The sequence below is a fragment of the Globicephala melas genome, chromosome 12 (assembly GCF_963455315.2).
Source record: "Globicephala melas chromosome 12, mGloMel1.2, whole genome shotgun sequence".
NCBI classification, from domain to species: domain Eukaryota; kingdom Metazoa; phylum Chordata; class Mammalia; order Artiodactyla; family Delphinidae; genus Globicephala; species Globicephala melas.
The window spans coordinates 6,919,426-6,941,815 of NC_083325.1; the positions used below are offsets into that span (position 1 = coordinate 6,919,426).

General features: G+C 40.7%; 1 protein-coding gene across 7 annotated transcripts in view; it reads left to right on the forward strand.

Annotated features, from left to right (window-relative positions):
- The window catches only part of LONRF2 (LON peptidase N-terminal domain and ring finger 2), an 88,356-nt gene that overhangs the window by 17,255 nt on the left and 48,711 nt on the right, over nt 1-22,390 (forward strand). For 4 of the 7 annotated variants that reach the window (XR_009566100.1, XR_009566101.1, XM_060309139.1 and 1 more), the window contains exons 2-9: nt 5,798-5,916; nt 12,566-12,688; nt 14,880-15,041; nt 15,557-15,758; nt 16,980-17,079; nt 17,320-17,434; nt 18,421-18,542; nt 19,921-20,079. Coding sequence is in view for 5 of the 7 variants with exons in the window: in XM_060309139.1 (XP_060165122.1) it covers nt 5,798-5,916; nt 12,566-12,688; nt 14,880-15,041; nt 15,557-15,758; nt 16,980-17,079; nt 17,320-17,434; nt 18,421-18,542; nt 19,921-20,079 (1,102 nt within the window). In the remaining 2 variants the exon portion in view is untranslated. Of the gene's footprint in view, nt 1-5,797; nt 5,917-12,565; nt 12,689-14,879; nt 15,042-15,556; nt 15,759-16,979; nt 17,080-17,319; nt 17,435-18,420; nt 18,543-19,884; nt 20,080-22,390 lie in introns of all 7 variants that reach the window. The other 3 variants (XM_060309142.1, XM_060309140.1, XM_060309141.1) reach the window with 1 other exon arrangement.

Here is a 22,390-nt window from a genome sequence, read left to right on the forward strand (position 1 = left end):
CACAACCTCGCTCATGTATGCCTGTATGTAAAACTATGGGATGTCATTGTAACAATGCTTAGAGGGAAATTTATTGCTTTAAATGTCTCTACTACAAAAGGAAAGTTGAAAATCAGTGATCTCCAGGCTTCTATTTCAAGATACTAGAGGAAGAAAAGCAAATCGAATCCCAAGGAAGTAGAAAGGAGGAAAGAAAGGTGAGCACAAACGTCAGTTGTAGGAAAGGAAAAATACTGTCCGATATTTCTTATGAGCATTGGTACAAAAATCCTAAACAAAATATTAGCAAATTGAATCTAGTAATAAACTTAAAGAACGATACATCATGATCAAGTAGAATGTTACTTTGTTTGTTCATTGTAAATCAACCACATGTACAGAATAAAGGAGAAAAATCGTATGTCTGTTAAAATCTCCCAGGAAACTAGGAATAAAAGGAAACATTCTTAATATGTTAAAGAATATCTGTAGAAACCATCCTAATTAAATATTGAATATTTCCCCATTCACTAGGTGACAGGGTTGTTCACTGTCATCACTGCCACTCAACATTGTACTAAAGATTCTAGTGAGTGTAATGAGGAGAAAATAAAAGAGCATCAAAACTGGAAAAATAAAACAGTTATTATTTGTAGATCATGTGTGGGAGTACCTAGAGACTCCAGAATAATATTTGGACTATTATAAATTATAAGTGAATTATCAAGAGTGTTGAATATTGGGTCAATATAGAAAGACCAATGATAATTATAAATACTTAGTAAAGAACAAATAGAAAACAGAATTTGAAAACAACCCACTGAACAAAAAATTTCTTGGAATAAATCCTGAAATATCTGAAGGATGTTCACAACCTCTACACTGAAAATACAAAACATTTCTGGGGGAAATTAAAGTGGACTTAAATAAATGGAAAGATTTTATTTTCATGACTTGCAAGTCTGGGTATCAATAAGATATCTGTACTCTACAGATGGAACTGTAGACTCAATGCAATTTCAAAGTCTCAGCCAATGGTTTTGGTGGAAATTGATGAATGACCAAGGCAGTATTGAAGAAAAATAACAGAGCTGGAGAGTTTATAAAGTATCAAGACGTACCATAATGTTGCAGTGATTAAGAGTTGTATTGGCCCAAGGATAGACACACAGAAACTGACACTTGGTTTACTACAAAGATGCCAGTGGAATTCACTGGGGAAAGAAGTATTTTAAATAGTCTGAGTCAGTTGCTTATTCATAGGGAAAAAAATGAACCTGGACACTTACCTCATACATTGAAATTACAATTAAATTTCTAAAAGAAATCATAGGAGAATATGAACTTGGGACAGGCAATTTCTTCTTGAATAAGACACTAAAAGGATGATAAAAGAAAAAATAAATTTGATTTGATTAAAATGAAGAACTTTTTGTTCCTTAGAGACCCCCTAAAAGAGTGAAAAGGTGGTGTGTATATGTAATATGTGTCTTACTGAGAATGCAAGTCCAGAATATTGATAGAATGCCTATGGTTCAAAAACGAAGTCTGTCCAAAAAATAGGCAAAGACTTCAACAGATGCTTTACAAAAGTAGGTCTCAAAAGGGCAATAAACATATGAAAGGGTGCCCAACATAATTGGTGATCAAATGCAAATTGAAACTAAAATAAGATCTTACTACATACCCGCCAGAATGGTTAAAATGAAAGTTTAACCATTTACATGGTTAAACATTTACATAGTTTGGGCAAGTATTTGAAGGAATTGGAACTCTTATGTTGCTGGTGGAAATGTCACTTGGTAGAGGTTAAATGTTTGGGAGTACCTACTAAAGCTAAGCATATATACAACCTCTGACACAGTGTTTCCACTTCTGAGTATATACCAATAGAAATGAATGTCATGTCCACCAGGAGACACATGCAAGAATGTGTCAGCTTTATTTATATGTGCCAGAAACATTTGAGAAACAGCCCTCCAGTAGAGTAAGTAAATCAATTCAGAGTATTTTGTGTAAAATGCACAAAATAATATTACACAAAAGTTTATTTTTTAAAAAGACCACTGAGACCTACAATAATATGGATGAATCTCACAGAATGATACTGAGTGAAAGATACAAGGGTCCATTCCATTTATATAACTCCATGTATAAGAAGTTCAAAAATAGGCTAAAGTAATCTGTAGTGATAGACGTCAGACTGGTGGTGACCCTTTGGAGAGGTGTCCTAACTGGGAAAGTGCCCAAGGGAACCTTCGTAGATCCTGGAAATGACCGTGGTGGTGATTACATGGGTGTAACATATGTAAAGTTCAAGATGTACACTCAAGATTTATGGACTTGACTTTGTAAGTCCTACATTAGTTTGAACAAATAACCTATGAGGAGATTGCTATTCATTCCTTCTATTCATTGGGAACACTACCCAGTTGTCATTGCTTTGTGTCACTTCATTCAACCCTTTTAAAGTAGCACTTGTATAGGTCTCTACTTCTCTCCACTGCCCACTCACTGGACAGACTGTCCAGCAGTAACCCCAGCTCCGAGCACCACAGTGGCCCTGGGTGGCAATTGGAGGAGAACAGCCTTTGATCAGCCCTAAACACAAACTACAGTCTCTCTTCTCTTCTCACAAAGCCTGTTCTCAGGCTGTCCTCTTCTGAATCTTTTGCCTGTACAGGGGTTAATTGGTAAACTCTCTGAAATTTTGTGTTAGTTTTTTTGGAGGAAACATTTTTCTTCCATTTACCTTCTCTACACAAAACATTTTAAATTGTTTCTCTTCTTCCATTCATTTTTGAGCGATTCCTCAATAAATTCTCAGTATTATTAAGCTTAAGGCTTGATGCTTAGAAAATGTGTTGAGATCTATTTTAAATGTTTTAATAGGTTAAATTATGAAGTGCTGGCTTCATAAATGGGTTGTCAAATGCTAGAAGCCAGCAAAGAAAATAGTTTGATTCATTCAGCGTCTAGATGGGAAGTGAATTTTATTGCCCTGGGACTTCTGTAAAAGCAGCCTTTAGAATCTGAGGAGTGGAGGCTTAAACGCATTAGAAAAAGATTAAAAATAAATGTAAATGAAATGTGTTTTTCACTCATCAATTGAGCTAACACAAAGTAAAAGCAACAAAATAGTGAAAAAACAGAAAAATTAGTGAAATAGGAAAAACTGAGCCGGTTAACAAGTGAGAAGCTGGTTTATTATAAACCTGGTAAAACAGACACGTTTGGCAAGTGCGATGAAGACAAATGCAAAGCACAAGCAGCATCAGGAATGAAGGAAAGTATAACTGCAGATATAAATACAACAGATCTTAAAATCAATACGAAAAGAACAATTTTAAGGGAACTATAAATTACCAGAATTGATCCAGGAAGAAGTAAAATACTGATATGGACCAAAAACCATTAAAGAAATTGAACTCAGGGATTTTCTTCTGAACAGAGACACTACTGTCAAGCAAGATCTAACAAACTTTCAAGGAAGATTAACTCCCATCTTATTTTATCGATAGCTCATAAAAAATTTTGGAAAGATTTCCATCTCATTTTGTAGGGTTAGAATAATCTTGTTACTGTTATCAGGTAAAGCTTGCACGGGAAAAAAATTTATAGACTGGTCTGACATGTACATAGATGCGCAAACCTTAATTAAACCTCTTAGTAATATTTTGAATCCAGCAGTGTAATAAGGGTTAAGGTCAGGAAGGAGGACTTATCCAAGGAATGTAAGGATAATTCAGCGTTAGACAAATCTTTCAACGTGGTTCACTGTAATAACAGGGAGGAGATATACTGCATGTAATAGATGCTGAAAGAGCATTCTGTGAAATTTAATACTCGCTTGTTTTAATGCCTTCGTAGGTATGTTTCCCAAGCTCACACTGTACTTCCAGCAGCGGTTTTGTTTTGTTTTGTTTGTTTTAGATTTCCAAAAGTCTCCAAAGAAGATTTCTGTATTTCAAAATGCATTCAACCATGCAACTGAGGCGCTTTCATCTAATATTTAGTTGGAAATGATTAATCTGCGATTATATTTAGTGTATATTGACATACTAAAGGGGCAAATATCATGAGAAGAATCTAATAGAGGGTTTCCCTGGTGGTGCAGTGGTTGAGAGTCCGCCTGCCACTGCAGGGGACACGGGTTCGTGCCCCGGTCCGGGAAGATCCCACATGCTGCGGAGCGGCTGGGCCCGTGAGCCATGGCCGCTAAGCCTGCGTGTCCGGAGCCTGTGCTCCGCAATGGGAGAGGCCACAACAGTGAGAGGCCCGCATACCGGAAAAAAAAAAAAAGAATCTAAGAATTCTATAAACACTTTCCAGGCAGTGAAATGCTCAATTTAAAATTATATGCGTGTGGGTTCACATCAGTATTCCATAGTACCTGTGTGCCTTTTCAAAGGTGAATATGTAAAATCTCGTTACAGATCAATAGGTGAACATTTTCAATCAATTTTGATGACAGGAACACTAACTTTGAACCTGAATTGAGGAAAATGTTGTCTTCTCTAAGAGAATTCCATTTTTCTAATTAGTAGACCTATACTACAAAAAAAGAACTAAATTACTATGTTTTGCAGTTTGTCAATAAAAAAGGTGTAAATATTTGTCTTCTCTCTTGTTGTACAAATACCTGCATAATACCCTCAAGTTGACCTCTTTCCCTGCAAAGCCTAAAATATTTAATGTCTGGCCTTTTACAGAAAAAGTTGTTAATCTCTGCTCCAGCCTGTCAGTGTCTTTTTAAAAAATTCAGCTTTTCTTGTTTGGCTCCTCCATTCCTGCTGTTACTTTTCCCTTTTCCCACTTGTTTCCTTGTCATACCTTCTCTATATTATACATTTGTAGCAATAACATAATTAATACCTGCTCCCCATGCCTTGCCTGCACCTTTGACCAGTTAACTCTGTAAACAGAGAGGAGATGTGGTAGGCTTTGGAAAGTACCAAGTGGTTACTTTGAGAAAAAGCTCAAGATCAAGGATTTGGAGCAGGTCAAAAATGCGTCTTAAGTGGAGAGATGAGAACACATTTTAGGCGCCCAGAATTTTATCGATGAACTAAAATGCACCCTTCAGCCCTATTTCAAAGACTACAGTGAGTATGGGTAGAGTGAACTCTGTCCAGCGGCCTAGAAACACGGCCATGATGGTTCTGCTTTCTTGAGCTCCGGCTTTGTCACGTTTCCATGGTACCCTGCCTAATCAACAACTTCATACGCTGTCATCACTTCACAGTGAGAGCACTGTTAGCTTCTCTGTAAGCTGTTCTTAGGTCCTTAGTAGCATATGAGCACTGCAATTCTCAAGATCTCTGCCGTTTGAAGAATCTAGGGAAAAGGAAGACTTGTTTTCCCTTCTTTTCCCACTTACCTGAACATATCATGGGTACGAATCTGCACCCGCTCAGTTGCATAGAAAAACAAATCATGTTTTACTTTTCTGTCTTTAAGCGTGAATTTCCTTGTGTACTTTCAAGAAAATTATTCTAAATCTTTTCTTTTTAAATACCTAGTTATGACATTAAGATGATTCAGCATCTACTCAATAGAGATGATGTTGCAGCTAGTGTGTGTGTAGCAGTCTGTTTTTCCTGGTGCATTTTGAAACCTTACTCATTCTCTTTCTGATTTCCTGAGAAAAGCTATGTAAAATATACTTATCAAACTACGAAACTCTACCTATGATTAGAGGAGGTGTTGTTTATTTTACCTTTATGTTTGTTTTCTAATTTAATATTTTTAATGACTTAAAGATCATTTTTAAAAAATGCAGTCAGTTTAATTTATTTCCATTCCTCATGCCTTTCAGCTCCTGGTGATAATTCGTTATTGCTGCTGCGAGCAGAGTTGTATTTATCCATGAAGAACTATGAACAGGCTCTGCAGGACGCCAGTGCAGTTTGTCAGAATGAACCTCTCCTGCCTAAGGTATTTGTTTGTATAGGTTGGCTTTGGAGATAATAAATGTAAATTTATGGGATTTTTAAAAATTCTATTGAAGTATAGTTGATTTACAGCGTTGTGGTAATTTCTGCCATCCAGCAAAGTGATTCAGTTACGCGTATATACATTCTTTTTCATATTCTTTTCCATTATGGTTTGTCACAGGATATTGAACATAGTTACCTGTGTATGGGATTTTCTGAAGAATAAAGTAAGATCGTTGTGATTAGTACCTATGGACAGAGTACATTTCCCTCAAATTGTAGATAGTCTAAATGTAGCAATCCACTTCATAATAAACCAATTCAGTCTAAAAGACCAAGTTTCCAACTGGATCTGGATAGGAAACACTAATTTAGATTACTATTAGTAGATGATTAGCTGAATAATATGCCTTAGGCACTGAACAAATATATAAACAAACTAATAGAATTTTATGAATTGGTGAATAAAGAAGAAATGTTTAAAATTATAGTTTAAGTAGGAAGATACTATATTATTATTATAATCATAATAATAGTGATTAGCAGTTGGGCCCTAATATGCATGGTGCATATAAATGGTGTTAGTAAAAGGGTGAATGTTTTGTATGTATTTATTTTGTAATAATTTTAATCTCTGTGTCTTGGTTGGAAAGGTCTGATATTACTTCCTCTAGTGACACGAAATAAGGTTTGCTAACCTAATAACAGTAGCTTAAGTTGTCCTTGAGGTCTTTAAGGAGTCAAAGAATAAAAGTTGTAACTTTTTTTCGTGAATTTTTGAATTTTAAACCCCTTAAGAGATTTTAAAGTTTTAAAGAACTTGTGATGAGATTAATGCCTATAGCATTCTCTATTATCTAATAAAAATACTTTTTTCTCCTGCTGTATTGCTTTTTAATCACCTTTGTTTTAGAAACACTGAAGAAACATTAACCCAGGTTAATAGACAGGATGGATGTAGCTTGCTCTTCCTTTCTTCCTTCCATCCATTCATCCAACCAGTCATCCTTTAAAACAAAATGTTTTCATATTAGATTGAGTATTAAGATGGGTGTGGGGATGAGTCCAAGAATGGGAAGCCAACGTTTGTTGGACCAAGCCCGGAAATTCATTTTGCTGCTTGTTTGCTTCACTAAATACATTCCCTACTCGTATTTCTGATACTTTTTCTCTGATCCCTTGATCTTTTATTCTTCTGAGGTAATTTCTATCAGTAGTGATTGAGCCTTAAGGACTGTGAATTACAAGTCTAGTATTTCTGATTGACAGTAGACCTATGTTGCCCTTTGAAGCTAGATTCTTCTCCACGGTATTGATCTTTGTGCTGACAACCTGGCAGTGTGTCTCTGACAAAAGACAGACTTAACTACTACAAAGTTACATGTCAGGGAGGCAGCAAATGGATCTCTAGCCTTTGGGATTTTGGTTTTATTTTCAGGGTTTATTGTAAATCTGTGAATCTCAGTTGTTGATATATGTCTAGTGAAGAACAGCTCCAGCAGAAGTGCAGCCTTGATAATCACTTTAAGATAGTAAAGGACAGAAGTTCATTTCCAGGTTACCATTGCAGCTAGAGGAAGTGCCATTGGAAGATGCGTTCAGAGGACTGGAGGGAGGATAAGTCGGTCAACTGTGGTTAAGATGAGATGGAAGCTTCAGGCGGGGCTGGTGCAGCAGGTGTTTTACCCAAGCAAAGCCATCCTTTCAAGCAAGCAGCCATGGCTGATACTGAGTCCAAGCTTTTGGTGCAAATAGAGATGGGCCAGTACTAGCAAATCATTTGTCCATATTCAGAAATATAACCCAGCAAGTGATAAGTTGATGCAGCTGAATCCAGGAAAGTTAACTGCCTCCTAAAACAAAACCCGGTAATCCTCAGACGAATACAACAAAATGCAGAGTTGATACAACATGTTATGTAAAATATCCAGTGTTAACCAAAAATACTAGACATGCAGAGGAAGAGGAATTGTTGACCTTTACTCGGGATAGAAGATAGTCAATAAAAATTGTCTTCCTGTGGGCCCAGAAGTTGCATTTAGCAGAGAAAGACTTCAAAGCAGCTATTATAAGTAAGTTTAGAGAATTAAATGAAATTATGTCCAAAGAATTGAAGGAAAGTGTGGTGTCTTGGAATTAATAGACAGTCCCAAGGGAGAAATTGAAACTATAAAAAATGGAAATACTAGAGCTGAAAAATACAAATGCTGAAATAAAAGATTGCTATATAAGCTCAATAGCACATTACACACGGCAAAATAATCTGTGAAACTGAGGATAGAGTGATAGAAATTACACAATCCAAAGAACAGAAACAAAAAAGTTTAAAGAAAAATGAAACTTAGAAACATATGGTACAACATATGTGTAATTGGAATCCCAGAAGGAGAAGCTAGAAAATGGCAGAAAAATTTTTGAAGAAATAAGGGCTGAAAGCTTTCCAAATTTAATAGAAAATATTAATTTCAGATCTAAGAAGCTTAATGACCCCAAAGCAAAATAAATACAAATAAATACACTCCCTGACACATCATAATGGCTGCCACTCAGGAATCCAAAGGCAAAAAGAAAATCTTGAAAGCACCAGGAGAAAAATGACATGAAGTGAGAAAAACGACATACAGGAAGATAATAAGATCATTAATGACAGATCATCAGAAACTGTGGAAGCCAGTTAACATTGGAATAGCGTATTCAAAGTGCCCAAAGAAGAAACCTTTCAACCAAAGGTCTATGTCCAGTAAAAATATATCTTTAAAATGAAGCTGAAATAAAGACATTTTTAGGAAACATGTCTTTGTTGCCAGCAGATGTGTACTACAAGAAATGCTAAAGGAATTTTTCAAGTCTGAAGGAAAACAGTAAATTGTGACTCAAATATAAAGGCAGTGATGAAGTGCACCACAAATAGACCAAAGCAAGGACCAACTAACTACATGGTGTCTGCCTACAGGAGTCAATTTTAAATGCAAAGATACAGACTTAAAAGTCTGTAGAAATATACCCTCAGAGGGATTTCACCCCATGGGGAAAGAAGAACAGGAGGACCTCAGCAATCCTTGTCACCACCATGGACCTCTGCAGCCTTTGCTTCCAAGGACGTTTACAGTCTTCACCAATCCTGAACCCAGATGATGGAGCTGCCCAGGGTCCTTCCCCAGGGTCTCCTTCCCAGTGCTGGAGCTCTCACTGTGGTGAGACCTGCTTTCAGGAACCCAGGTTGCTGCTGGGCCCCACTCACGAGGATTAGGGTGCCACAGGGCCTCACCACCTGTGGGAATCAGAGCTGCCTCTGTGCTGTGCCCTTCCCCCTGGGGCCTAAGTGAGTTAGGGTCTGTGCATCTGCTACTCTGCCATCACAGGACCATGAAGCTGCTGCTCTGTGCCCCGCCCCCTGGGTCCTCAGTTGGGACTTTGACTCTTTGTCACCAGACTGTGCAGCTGTTGCTCTGTGCTCCATCCCTTCCTCCTCAACTGGGACACCTCTGTGCCCTGTTATCCCTGGGTTTTGCTGCTGCTGCATCTTGCACACCCTCTTGACCCCCTTAAATACAAATCACTGCAGGGGGACCCAGACCCCGGTTCCATGGGTGATGTACACACACTTGCACCTCAGATACTGACTCCATCATCGCAGCAAGTGAGCCTGTGTCTCAGGCCACAGGGGCCACGGTAGTTCTGCCTGCCACTGAGCTTGTGACTCCTGCTCTGCTCTGAATGCAAGTGCCTCAGGCCTGGTACCACAGAGGGATCCCCTCAGCTGGAACATCCCCCCACACATAGAAGAGAAGAGGAGGAGGACCCCAGCAGCCCTAGCTGCCGCTGCCGTTGCAGGTACCCATGGGATACTGGCAGTCTCAGCTGCTGAGTGTCCTCACGGTCTTTGCCAGTGTTGAACTCAGCTGGCAGATCTGCATGGAGATGGTGCCAGTGCACCTCTACCCAGCTGGTACCCTCACAGCCAACTTTAGGTGAAGGGGAGTTTAGATGATCCCCTGAAGCCAGGTCATGCAGATGGAAAATCAATAAGGAAATAATGGACTTGAACTTGAATAAGGAATGATGGACTCCTGGATCAAATGAGTCGAATAGACATATACAGAACATTCCAACAAACAGCAGCAAAATATATGTTTTCAAGGGCACACAGCATTCTCCATGATAGATCACATGCTAGGTCACAAAGCAAGTCTTAATAATTTTAAGATGATTGGAATTTTATCCAGTGTCTTTTCCAGACACAATGGTATGAAACTAGAAATACATAATAGGAGGAAAGCTAGAAAAGTCACAAATACATAGGAATTAAACAACAGGCTTGTGAGCAACCACTGAGTCAAAGAAGAAATCGAAAGGAAAATAGAAAAATGCCCAGAGACGAACCAAAGTGGAAGCACAGCATACCAAAATGTATGGGATGCAGCAAAAGCAGTTCTAACAAGGAAGTTGTAGCAATAAACTTTTACATTAAGAAAAAAGTAAGATCTAAAATAAACAATCTCAGGGACTTCCTTGGTGGTGCGGTGGTTAAGAATCCGCCTGCCAATGCAGGGGACACGGGTTCGAGCCCTTGTCCAGGAAGATCCCACATGCCACAGAGCAACTAAGCCCGTGCGCCAGGACTGCTGAGCCTGCACTCTAGAGCCTGAGAGCCACAACTACTGAGCCTGCGTGCCACAACTACTGAAACCCTCGTGCCTAGAGCCCATGCTCCTCAACAAGAGAAGCCACGACAATGAAGAGTAGCCCCCGCTCACTCAACTAGAGAAAGCCTGCATGCAGCAATTAAGACCCAACACAGCCAAAAATAAATAAATATAAATAAATAAATAGATACTAATGCTTTAAAAAAACAAAAGAAAACAACAGCCTTAAATCTCAAGAACCTAAAGAACAAACTAAGTTAGCAGAAGGAAGTAAAAAAGAGCAGGAATAAATGAAATTGAGACGAGAAAGACAACATAAAAGATGAACAAAGCTAAGATTTGGTTTCTTGAAAAGTTAAAATTGACAAACCCTTAGCTAGACTAAGGAAGAAAGAGATGACTCAAATAAATAAAATTATTAGTAAAAGAGAAGACATTTGATACCACAAAAATACAAAGGTTCAAAGTGACTACTTTGAACATTTATAAAGCAACAAATTAGATAATTTAGAAGAAATAGGTAAATTCCTAGAAACATACAGCCTACCAAGTCTTGAATCAAGAAGTAATTAGAAAATCTGGACAGACCAATAACAATCAAGGGGATTGAACCAGTAATGGAAAATCTCCCAGAACAGAAAATCCCAGAGCCAGGTGGCTTCACTGATGAATTCTATCAATCTAAATTGATATCAATCTATTCTATCAATTTAAAGAAGAATTAATGCCAATCCTCACCAAACTCTTCCAAAAATTGAGAAGGATGGAGCACTTCCAACGTCGTTTTATGAGGTTAGCATTACCCCGATACTGAAGCTAGACAAGGCCACTGCAAGAGAAGAAAAGTATAGGCCAGTTATCTCTAATGAATGTGGATGCACAAATTCTCCACAAAATACCAGCAAACCAAATTAAAGAGCACACTGAAGGATCACTACAACGGGATCAAGTAGGATTTATCCTTAGGATGCAGGGATGGTTCAACATATGCAGATCAGTCAGTGTGATACCCCACATTAACAGAATGGAGAATAAAAATTATAGGGTCATCTTTTTTTTTTTTTTTTGTGGTACGCGGGCCTCTCACTGTTGTGGCCTCTCCCATTGCGGAGCACAGGCTCCGGACGCGCAGGCGCAGCGGCCATGGCTCACGGGCCCAGCTGCTCCGCGGCATGTGGGATCTTCCCGGACCGGGGCACGAACCCGTGTCCCCTGCATCGTCAGGCGGACTCTCAACCACTGCGCCACCAGGGAAACCCTGGTCATCTTAATAGATGCAGAAAAGGCATCTGACAAAATTCAGCCCCCTTTTATGATATAAACCCTCAACGAATTAAGTATAGAAGGAATGAACCTCAGCGTGATAAAGGCTATATATGACAAGCTCACAGCCAAAATCATGTTCAGTGGTGAAAAGTTAAAAGCCTTTTCTCAGTGGTCAGGAGCAAGACAAGTATGCCCTCCCTTTTCTTAAATCAATTTATTTTTATTTTTGGCTGCATTGGGTCTTCGTTGCCGCATTGCATCCATAAAGCAAAAACAAAATGCTGTTGGAAAATATTGACCCATATTGCGTTTTGTTCATTTCTGTTGTGGGCCTTTGTATATTACACTTTGTGTTAGTTATGTCTGTCCTGTCTGTGTGCTCCCACGAGACTGTAAGCTCCTTGAAGACAGGAACATGGTAGTGACCTGTGATTGCTGGGTGAGTGAAGGGTGGTAGACAGTCAGTTCTCTCTCAGCATGTCCCTTAGAACTGCTTTGGGCTCACATTCCAGGTATGGACTCCTGTGTTCTGATTGTGTGTTGCACTTGTGGGACATTCAGGTTTGCCCAGTTTCGAAGGCAGTAGAGCTAGAGCCATGCTCGGTGGGCTTGTGTTTATTCTACTTAATGTGCAAATAAAACAGTTCCAGTGATTTTTTTTTTTTAATTTCAGGGCTCTTTGTACATGAGTATATCATCACACTGTTTTTTCAAATGTATATCTTTGGATGAATCCAGGGACATCACGTGAAAGCTCTGGCTCTTTCCGGACTGGGAAGAAGTAAGGAAGTGTTGAAGGAGTTTCTCTACTGCCTGGCTTTGAATCCTGAATGTAACTCAGTGAAGAAAGAAGTGCAGAAGGTGTGATTTCCGTTCAGTGACTTTCCTCTTGAAGTCTTACCTTCAGCCTTTGTGTCCATGCTGAGTAGCTGCTACACGTAAAATGAACAAGAAATGTAGTTCTGAATTATTCATGACAGTGTGATTTAAAACACACAGTGATAATGATGAGTTCATGCATTTGATGATGCCACATGTTTCATGAGACAGTGTACACATACCTCAATTCTACTGAAATAGTGGCACGTATTACTGAGGCAGGGTAGATGTGTGCAGCCGGGGAGGCAAAGTGATTTATCCTGGAGTTTGTAATTCAAGGACTGTAGTTTGTGCAGAAGCCCTGTAAGAGACATCATGATTTATGCAAAAGTTATCAATTGAGCTACATAGGTTGACTTGAAATTTTCAGCAGAGCTTTACCAACATGGAGCAGAAACACCTGCTGTTTTATGCAAACCTTTAACCCAGTCTTATTAGAGGTCATCGAGTCACACTTGATGTGGGGACCTGCCCTATAAAAAGGCCTGTACAGTAGGTACACAGTCTTAGCATTTCCGATGACAAGGAGTCCTTGCTTTTACATCAACGTTTCCATATTTTAACACTGTTTATTTTCAACTTGTACGGTACACTTACCCTGTAATTTCCACTCTACAGTTGAGTTTTAGTCTCTGGAGCAAGAGAGAAGTTTTTCCTCCTTAATTTAAACCGCCTTAGATATTAGAGAAGAGCTATCATCTTCGCCTTAACTAGTTCTTTGAACCTAACATCCTCTCCCCATAGAACGGGGTTGTCAGGTTTCCTCCTCTGGCTGCCTTGCTGTATACCCCGAACTTTAGCCCCTATATGCAGTGGCTGCAGGCGGTGAACGTGTATCTTCCCTGTGTTCACTGGGAATTTATTTTTAGCCTCCCATCACACTGTTGGCTTCTGTTAGAACTGTAATTGGCCAGAAGAGCCAGATGTTTCTTTTGTAATGAGAACTTCCTGGCACTATTTTTTATCCTATTCTTGTGTAGTTGACTGGTCTTTGTTGGTCCTGTTAAGTTGTCACTCATTGGTTTTGATCACTGTTTCCACTTGTCAAAATAATATTGAATCTTGAGCTGGCTGTTTTGAACGATTCCTGCCTGCTTTGTCTCACCTGCAACTTTCACAAGAATCGTAAAACATGTGTTACCCCAACTGATCCTCACAACAGCATCACGAGAAGTTGAGCCCGAGCTCAGCGACGTTAAGCAGATTCAGGAAGGTCCCAGGAGCAGGATTCAGGTCTCGTGGATTCTTGCCCGTCTGGCGCTTTTGCATGCAGACATGATGTTTTTCCCTCCAGCATGGTACAGGTGCTAGGTATCTTCTGTCACGGACGGTGCCAAACAGTGCCAGCCTCCTGATGCCCATGAGATGTGGTACCCTCCCTGGCAGCCTCCTGCAGCTCTGCTGACCCCTCAGGGCCAGTGCCGAGGACACTGCCGTCCCTGCTGGGGTGCTGACCCTCACTGCCGCAGAGGTCGTGGGTTCTGGTGCGTTCATCTGTCACCTGCAGCGCAGTGGCTGCATTCTTCGTTGAGGTTTCAGTGACTCCTCTACGCCTCTCTTAAGCCCTCGGATTCAGCTGAGTCCCTGATTTTCTGCAGGACCATCGAGGGACTGGCCAGCACTTCCCACCACCACCAAAAGCTGGTGAACCAGAACTGTGTCCCTTCACCTTCTCTTCCTTTAAAGTTCGTACTGGTTGACTCTTCCGGTTCTCTTGTAAATTAAGCAGCCCTCTAGAACTATCTTAATCCTGTGGGTCATCACAGCTCAGGTACAGTCTGGGACCCCCTGCAACCGATACACCCCACGTTTCTCTCTTACCCCTGAGACATTTAGGGGAGATTTTCTGTAGCAGGTGTGTAAGGACCAAACTCAAGGAGACTGTAATGCTCGTATTTTGTAATTGGTACGAGTAAGATGGACAGGAACTGGGGGCTCAGATGCTTAAGATGTTGACTGTGGTTTCAGACACACTTGAATTTTTAAAACATTGGCAGTTATTTTTCGGTAGTTATTTTTGGGTAATTATTTTTTGGGTAACTACAGGGTAGTTATTTTTGTCAATGTCTTAGGCCTGTTTGGCTTCAGAGTTTCCTCTGAGTCTTTCAGGTATGTGATGTATTTTTCAAAAGTGTCTTAAAATATATATTTTTCCATCTTGGCAATTTTACAGGTAATGTGTGAGGTGTTTTTCCCTGCTTCAGAAAACGTGCCTCAGAATTTAACATCTTCCATCCAAAGCAGAATGTTGAACACAAGATTAACGGCGCAGTGTCAGAACCACATAAACAGCCAGCCTCCTGTGGAGGGAGGTGGCAGTGCAGGGAGTTCTAAGGTGGGAAGTGCACGTGTTTGTCAGTATTATGTTGATTAAGCTTTATGTAATTTTGAACATTTACAAGTTACTCACACGGTTGCGTTACGTTAGCTACAAGTACTTCCTAAGACCAGTTCTGGCTTCTCAGCCTGAGAATTGACACTTTTAAAGGAATTTGATGGAAGTAATGAAAATCACTGAAGATTGAAAGAAACTTTTAGAACATCTCCAAACAACTCACAACATCAGGAGACTTGATATTATTTTGTCTTGGAGAAAAAAGAGCAGAGGGATGGTTTGAATGTATGAAGATTGGTGTTCAGTTGATCTGTTTCCGGAAGAAATTATCCTTATATTTTACGATGAAAAGTGTAAAGTTCATCTTAGAAGTTAATAGATGAAACCAGTTATGAGGGAAGAGTATATGCTCTCTTTTTTTCCAGAGATTTCTAAGAAAGGCTACTGCATGATTTTTTTTTCTCTGATGCTATGATTTCTTTAAGATTCAGGATTCTCTTTTCCTACTTAACCAGAATCCATCTGAGAAACAGGATGTATTTAGAAATACCAATTCTTCGGTGTTATATTTTATACTGGGCCTACACTCTGAGGAGGATAAGGAAGTGTTAGAAAGTTTTCTTCCAGCGGTGCTGAGCACTGGTTTAAAGAGACAGTTTCCGAATGATTTGGAGGATGCGCACGATGTGAACGGCCCTGGAAAAATTCCCAAGAAAGGTCAGTAAGGCTACTTTTTTTTTTTTTTTTTTTTTTTTGGCGGTACGTGGGCCTCTCACTGCTGTGGCCTCTCCCGTTGCGGAGCACAGGCTCCGGACGCGCAGGCTCAGCGGCCATGGCTCACGGGTCCAGCTGCTCCGTGGCACGTGGGATCTTCCCGGACCGGGGCACAAACCCGCGTCCCCTGCATCGGCAGGCGGACTCCCAACCACTGCGCCACCAGGGAAGCCCAGTAAGGCTATTTTGTCACTGAGTGTGTGACCCTAGAGTGATAGAATGTTGGCTGATACTCAATATACTTTAGAAACATTTTATATAGGTGGTTTAAAATTGGTAATGAAATGAACATGTCACCTTGAAGATTGTAGGACAGTTTAAATGTTTACCCCTACAAGGACTTCATAGTCAAACATAGCAGAGAAAATTTAGGTATAACTTTCACTTTTATTCATGCTTTATAGTTAAATTATGGCTGTATACAGTCAGCCCTCAGTATCTGCGGATTCAACCAACCACGAATCAAAAATATTCAGAAAAAAAAAATTCCAGAAAGTCCAAAAGCAAAACTTTCTTTGGCCCTGTGTAGGGATGAGTTATCAACACATAGCATTTACATATGTTACTATAAGTGTTATAAGTAACCTAGAGATGATTTAACGTACAGGCACACCTCGTTTTATTGTGCTTTGCAGATTTTTTTTTTTTTAACAAATTGAAGGTTTGTGGCAAACCTGTGTTGTCAGAAGATGGTTAGCACATTTGGCGATAAATTATTTTCAATTAACGCACGTACATTTTTTTTAGACATAATGCTGTCGCACACTTAATGGACTACAGTACAGCATAAACATAACTTTTATATGCACTGAGAAACCAAAAATAAATTTGTGTGATGCAGTTTATTGCAATATTCACTTGATTTCAGTGTACTGGAACTGACCCTGCAATATCTCTGGGCGATGCCTATACGTGGGAAGATGTGCTTAGGTTATATGCAAATACCACACCATTTTACGTAAGGGACTGCAGCGTCAGGGGTCTTGGTATCTGTGGGGATCCTGGAGCCAGTCCCCACGGCGATACGGAGGGACAGCTGGACTGCTAATCCCATCCAGCATGGTTTGTTACATTGGTGTAACATACTTTACCCAGAGGAAATACAGTTATCACATGCTCTTACCCAGATGTGCAAGTGTTAATTATAGCATTTAACTTTTTCAGAGGCTGATTCCTCACCCCAAAGGAACGTGAGCTCTAACGTAGGAGAAAGTGCAGAGCTCCTGATAGATGTGGCTGATTTTGAGTGTACCCTTTGCATGAGGTAGGATGACATAGAATCTACGCAACTGTGAAGAATTCAGCCTTTCTGAATTTTGTATCCCAAACATAACGGGCTTTTTATTGTTAGAGAAATTACGTATATCTCAATAACGATTTATTTTCTAAAAATAAGATTAAGGAAGTTGTAAATGGAAAATGGATATAAGTGATTTCTTATAAAAAGGTTATTTGAAAATGTCTGCTGGACATTTCTTGCTGAAAACCCAGATGTCTTCTCCAGGTTGCTCTTTGAGCCTGTCACTACGCCCTGTGGACACATGTTTTGCCTAAAATGCCTCGAGCGCTGCCTGGACCATGCCCCACATTGTCCTTTGTGCAAAGAAAAACTCTCAGAAGTAAGTATTTCTTGGGAACTGACAATTCCTAGCACTTTTTTATTCGGTCTCAACCTACTTCCCCTTCACATCCAGCTTTAATTCCTCAGACCCTCAATGCCCTTTCCCAGTCCAGGTCAAGTCAACTCTTTGCCTTTTGTGTGCGTCTGTATAAGTAGCATCGCAGTGCCAGAGTAAACCCACAAAATAGGGAAGATTAAATTTCACTTTAAATTCATAATCTTAAATCTGAGACCCAAAACCTTATTAGTCATTCTTTTTTTTTTTTTTTAATAAATTTACTTATTCATTTATTTGTTTTGGGCTGCATTGGGTCTTTGTTGCTGAGAACAGGCTTTCTCTAGTTGTGGTGAGCAGGGGCTACTCTTCGTTGTGGTGGTGGTGCACGGGCTTCTTATTGCGGTGGCGTCTCTTGTTGCGGAGCACGGGCTCTAGGCACACGGGCTTCAGTAGTTGTGATGCACGGGCTTAGCTGCTCCGCGGCGTGTGGGATCTTCCCGGACCAGGGCTCGAACCCGTATTGGCAGGTGGAGTCTTAGACATTGCGCCACCAGGGAAGTCCTTATTAGTCATCCTTACTGTGCTTCTCTGGTAGCCTCAGCTTTTCACTCTCCAGGTGGTTCTTTCATCTCTCTTCTCTCCCACCACCTGCTACTCACCCTCCCTGACATTATGATACTCATGGAAAGGGTATACACCAGCAAAATGGGAATTGCCTCTTCCTTGCTCCAAGGGAACGCTTTCTTTGCTTCTCTCATAGAGGGGGGAGCGTCCGGGGACTTCCCCTCCCCCTCCCCTTCCCCTCCCCTCCCCCTCCCCTTCTCTCCCTCTCAGGGCCGACCCCCCTGCTCTCACCTCAGTCCCTTTTGTCTTCTGAGACGACTCCCCTCCCCCACCTCCTTGTTGACCCTTGACTAGGAAGAGAGCTCTTTGTCCATAAGAATTAATTACCATGTGGTATTATTTAACTTTTTCTTTTGTTCCAGTTGTTGGCAAGCAGAAATTTTCATACAACTACTCTGGCTGAAGAATTAATATTTCGATATTTGTCAGATGAACTGTCTGACAGAAAGAGAATTTATGATGAAGAAATGACGGAGCTTTCAAAGTAAGTCTCTGTGCTCCAGGTGCTTGGTGTTGAGTTCAGGCTAAAGAAGAAAATCCTTGTTAATCTCACAACTTTATCTCATTTTTTCCCCCTGCCTTTGGCAGAGAAATTAGCCTCCAAAAAAATTAATTGCAAAGAGTTTATCTGAATTTAATTGAAAAAGTTTGTGAGAAATATTTCGAAAGTGTGTTTTGACAATATTATATGGTTGCTTTTTGTATCTAACTAAGCAATGCTGAATTTCTCAGAATTGAAAAGGCGCAGGACATAGAAGGGAGAAAGGGATGGCCACTGAAAATAGGCTTGACAGTTACTTTCTCTCTTTTAAAGTGATTAAAATGTTGTGTTGTAGTGACCCGTAAGTATTGAGACCTTATCATTCTGCTACTCTTTTTTTATTTAGAACTCATTACCTTTGACGGCTTTCATCAGAATTTTTTTCTTATTTACTTTTCTTGAGATATAATTGACATCTCACATTGTATTAGTTTCAGGTGTACAACATAATGAGTTGATATTTGTGTATATTGTGAAATGATCACCACAATAAGTCTAGTTAACATGTCTCTGGACATAGTTACAAAAATTTTTTTCTTGTGATGAGGGCTTTTGAAGGTCTACTCTCTTAGGAACTTTTTTTTTTTTTTTTTTGCGGTACGCAGGCCTCTCACTGCTGTGGCCTCTCCCTTTGCGGAGCACAGGCTCCGGATGCGCAGGCTCAGCGGCCATGGCTCACGGGCCCAGCCACTCTGCGGCATGTGGGATCTTCCCGGACCGGGGCACGAACCCGCGTCCCCTGCATCGGCAGGCGGACTCTCAACCACTGCGCCACCAGGGAAGCCCTTAGCAACTTTTAAATACGCAGCACAGTGTTACTAACGATAGTCACCATGCTGCACCTTACATCCCTAGGACTTATTTATTTCATGACTGGAACCTTGTGCTGTTTGACCCCCTTCACCCATTTCACCTGCCCCCTCCTCTGGTAACCCTGTCTGTTCTCTGTATCTGTGAGCTTGGTTTTGTTTATTTTTAGATTCCACATATAAATGAGCCCCTACAGTGGTATTTGTCTTTCTCTGTCTGACTTATTTCACGTAGCACAGTGTCCTCAAGGTCATCAGAATGTTTTTATAGTGATCATAAGCGTGGTCTCCTCAGATTACATAAGAGGGCTTGGCAGGGAACGTGGCTCAGCTGAGAACTTTCTCAAGCTGTGGCCCTTGGCTTTCTTTTCCCACCTAAGCCTGAGGCAAACCTGAGGGGTTTGTAAGTGAGAGAGCTGAGGTTGCCTAGCTTCTGCTGTTTCACAGCGACTCTCACTCCCTTCTGTTTCTAACAGCTCCACCTCTAAGTTCACATTTCCCTCACCCCGCAGTCTGACCAGGGATGTGCCCATCTTCGTGTGTGCCATGGCCTTCCCCACCGTGTCCTGTCCGCTCCACGTCTTTGAGCCCCGCTATCGGCTTATGATAAGAAGATGCGTGGAAACTGGCACCAAACGGTTTGGCATGTGTTTATCTGCAGAGCACGCAGGGTAAGAATTACCAGTGTTCGAAGAAAGGGTTCTAATTAAGTGTATCATTTGTCATTTTTCTTGAAGAACAGCTTAAGGTGATGTTGAAAACCTCTAGTGTCTCCTGTTACGTAACAAAGTATAAGTTCAGGGCCATCCATGATGTGGTCCCACCCTTCGTTTCTAGCCTCATCTCCTATTCCTTCCTTTGGAACATCATACCTACTAGTCCATTGCCACATTATTCGCCCTCCTCTAAAAAAAGTTCATGTTTTCATGCCTCCATGCTTCCCTCTGTCTGTACTTCTCTTCTAGCTCACCGTTATACAAACAAATCTGGTCCAACTTTTTAGGTCTAAAAAAATTGTTACATCCTCCACGAAACCTTTATCCACACAGCCAGAAAACTTTCAGTCTTATAAAAACCCATGGTGCTTGTTTTGTTTTGTTTTTTTAAATTAATTTATTTTGGCTGTGTTGGGTCTTCGTTTCTGTGCGAGGCCTTTCTCTAGTTGTGGCAAGCGGGGGCCACTCTTCATTGCGGTGCGCGGGCCTCTGACTGTCGCGGCCTCTCTTGTCGCGGAGCACAGGCTCCAGACGTGCAGGCTCTGTAGTTGTGGCTCATGGGCCTAGTTGCTCCGTGGCATGTGGGATCCTCCCAGACCAGGGCTCGAACCTGTGTCCCCTGCATTAGCAGGCAGATTCTCAACCACTGCGCCACCAGGGAAGCCCTGCTTGGTTTTCTGTCTCTTTTTGTTTTGCATCATTTTTCTAGGGAAGATGTTCCAAATCAGCAGGCAGCTCCCCTCCAAAGACTGCTCTGGGGACCCCGGGTTCTGCCCACGTCCTGGCTTCCTGATCCTCTAGGGCTTTGTCATTACTGCGTGGTTCTGATGAGGTCATTACATCCAAGTTCTAGCTGGTGGAAGAGGCCCTGGTGCTTGTAGGGGATCCTGGAGAAAAGGGGCCCATAGCAGTCACTGCTGCTCACACCTCCAGCAGAGGAGGCTGGGAAATGTAGTCCATCCAGTTGCCCAGGAGTTAGGGGAGAATTGATGTTTAGGGCTATCTGCTAGTTTCCACCGTATATACCTAGGAACATATCTTTCTAAAGATGTATGTAGAACATTTATGGAGAAAATTCTACAACTTTATTGAAAGATATTCAAGAATGGACAGAGATACTGTGTTCATGGGTACATAGACTCAGTGTCATAGAGAGATTTTTTTTTTTATCTTTATTGGAGTATAATTGCTTTACAATGGTGTGTTAGTTTCTGCTTTATAACAAAGTGAATCAGTTATACATATACATATGTTCCCGTATCTCTTCCCTCTTGCGTCTCCCTCCCTCCCACCCTCCCTATCCCACCCCTCTAGGTGGTCACAAAGCACTGAGCTGATCTCCCTGTGCTATGCGGCTGCTTCCCACTAGCTATCTGTTTTACGTTTGGTAGTGTATATATGTCCATGCCTCTCTCTCGCTTTGTTCCAGCTTACCCTTCCCCCCCCCCATGTCCTCAAGTCCATTCTCTAGTAGGTGTCTTTATTCCTGTCTTACCCCTAGGTTCTTCATGACATTTTTTTTCTTAGATTCCATATATATGTGTTAGCATACGGTATTTGTTTTTCTCTTTCTGACTTATTTCCCTCTGTATGACAGACTCTAGGTCTATCCACCTCACTACAGATAACTCAATTTCGTTTCTTTTTATGGCTGAGAGATGTTCTTTTTACCCCAGTTGGTCTATAAATCCAAAGTAGATCTGGTCAGCATCACAGGAGGGTTTTTCATGGAATTGCTCAAGCTGATTTTAGAATCATAATGTTAAAGACCAAGACCTGGTAGTTTTGAAAAACCAGCTGAGAAAGATGGGAGAACATCCCTGCAATAAACTTACAAGTCCGAGTAAGTAGACCATTGAAACAGACTATAGAGATAAGCAGATCCACTCATATCTGGACTCCAAATTTATATGTAATTTTGTGAGAAAAGGCAAAACTCCTCAATAAAAGGTACTCAGACAATTAGTGGGTAGTCCAAATGGGAAAAAAAAATCTTTTCTCTGCCTTATACTATAAACAAAAAGTAGCACATTTACATTCCCAATGTGAGATGTGAAAAACAAAATATTAAAACATTTAAGAGAGAATATTGGGGACTATCTTTACAATTGGCAACAGGGAGAGATTCTTTTCTTACACAACATGCCGAGAGCATTAGCGTAGAGAAAGAGATGAATACATTTGAATTGTTAAGAGTTGATTCATCACAATGAGCATAAGCAGAGTGAAAAAACAGTTTCATAAGTTCCACTTCCACTGGGAATAT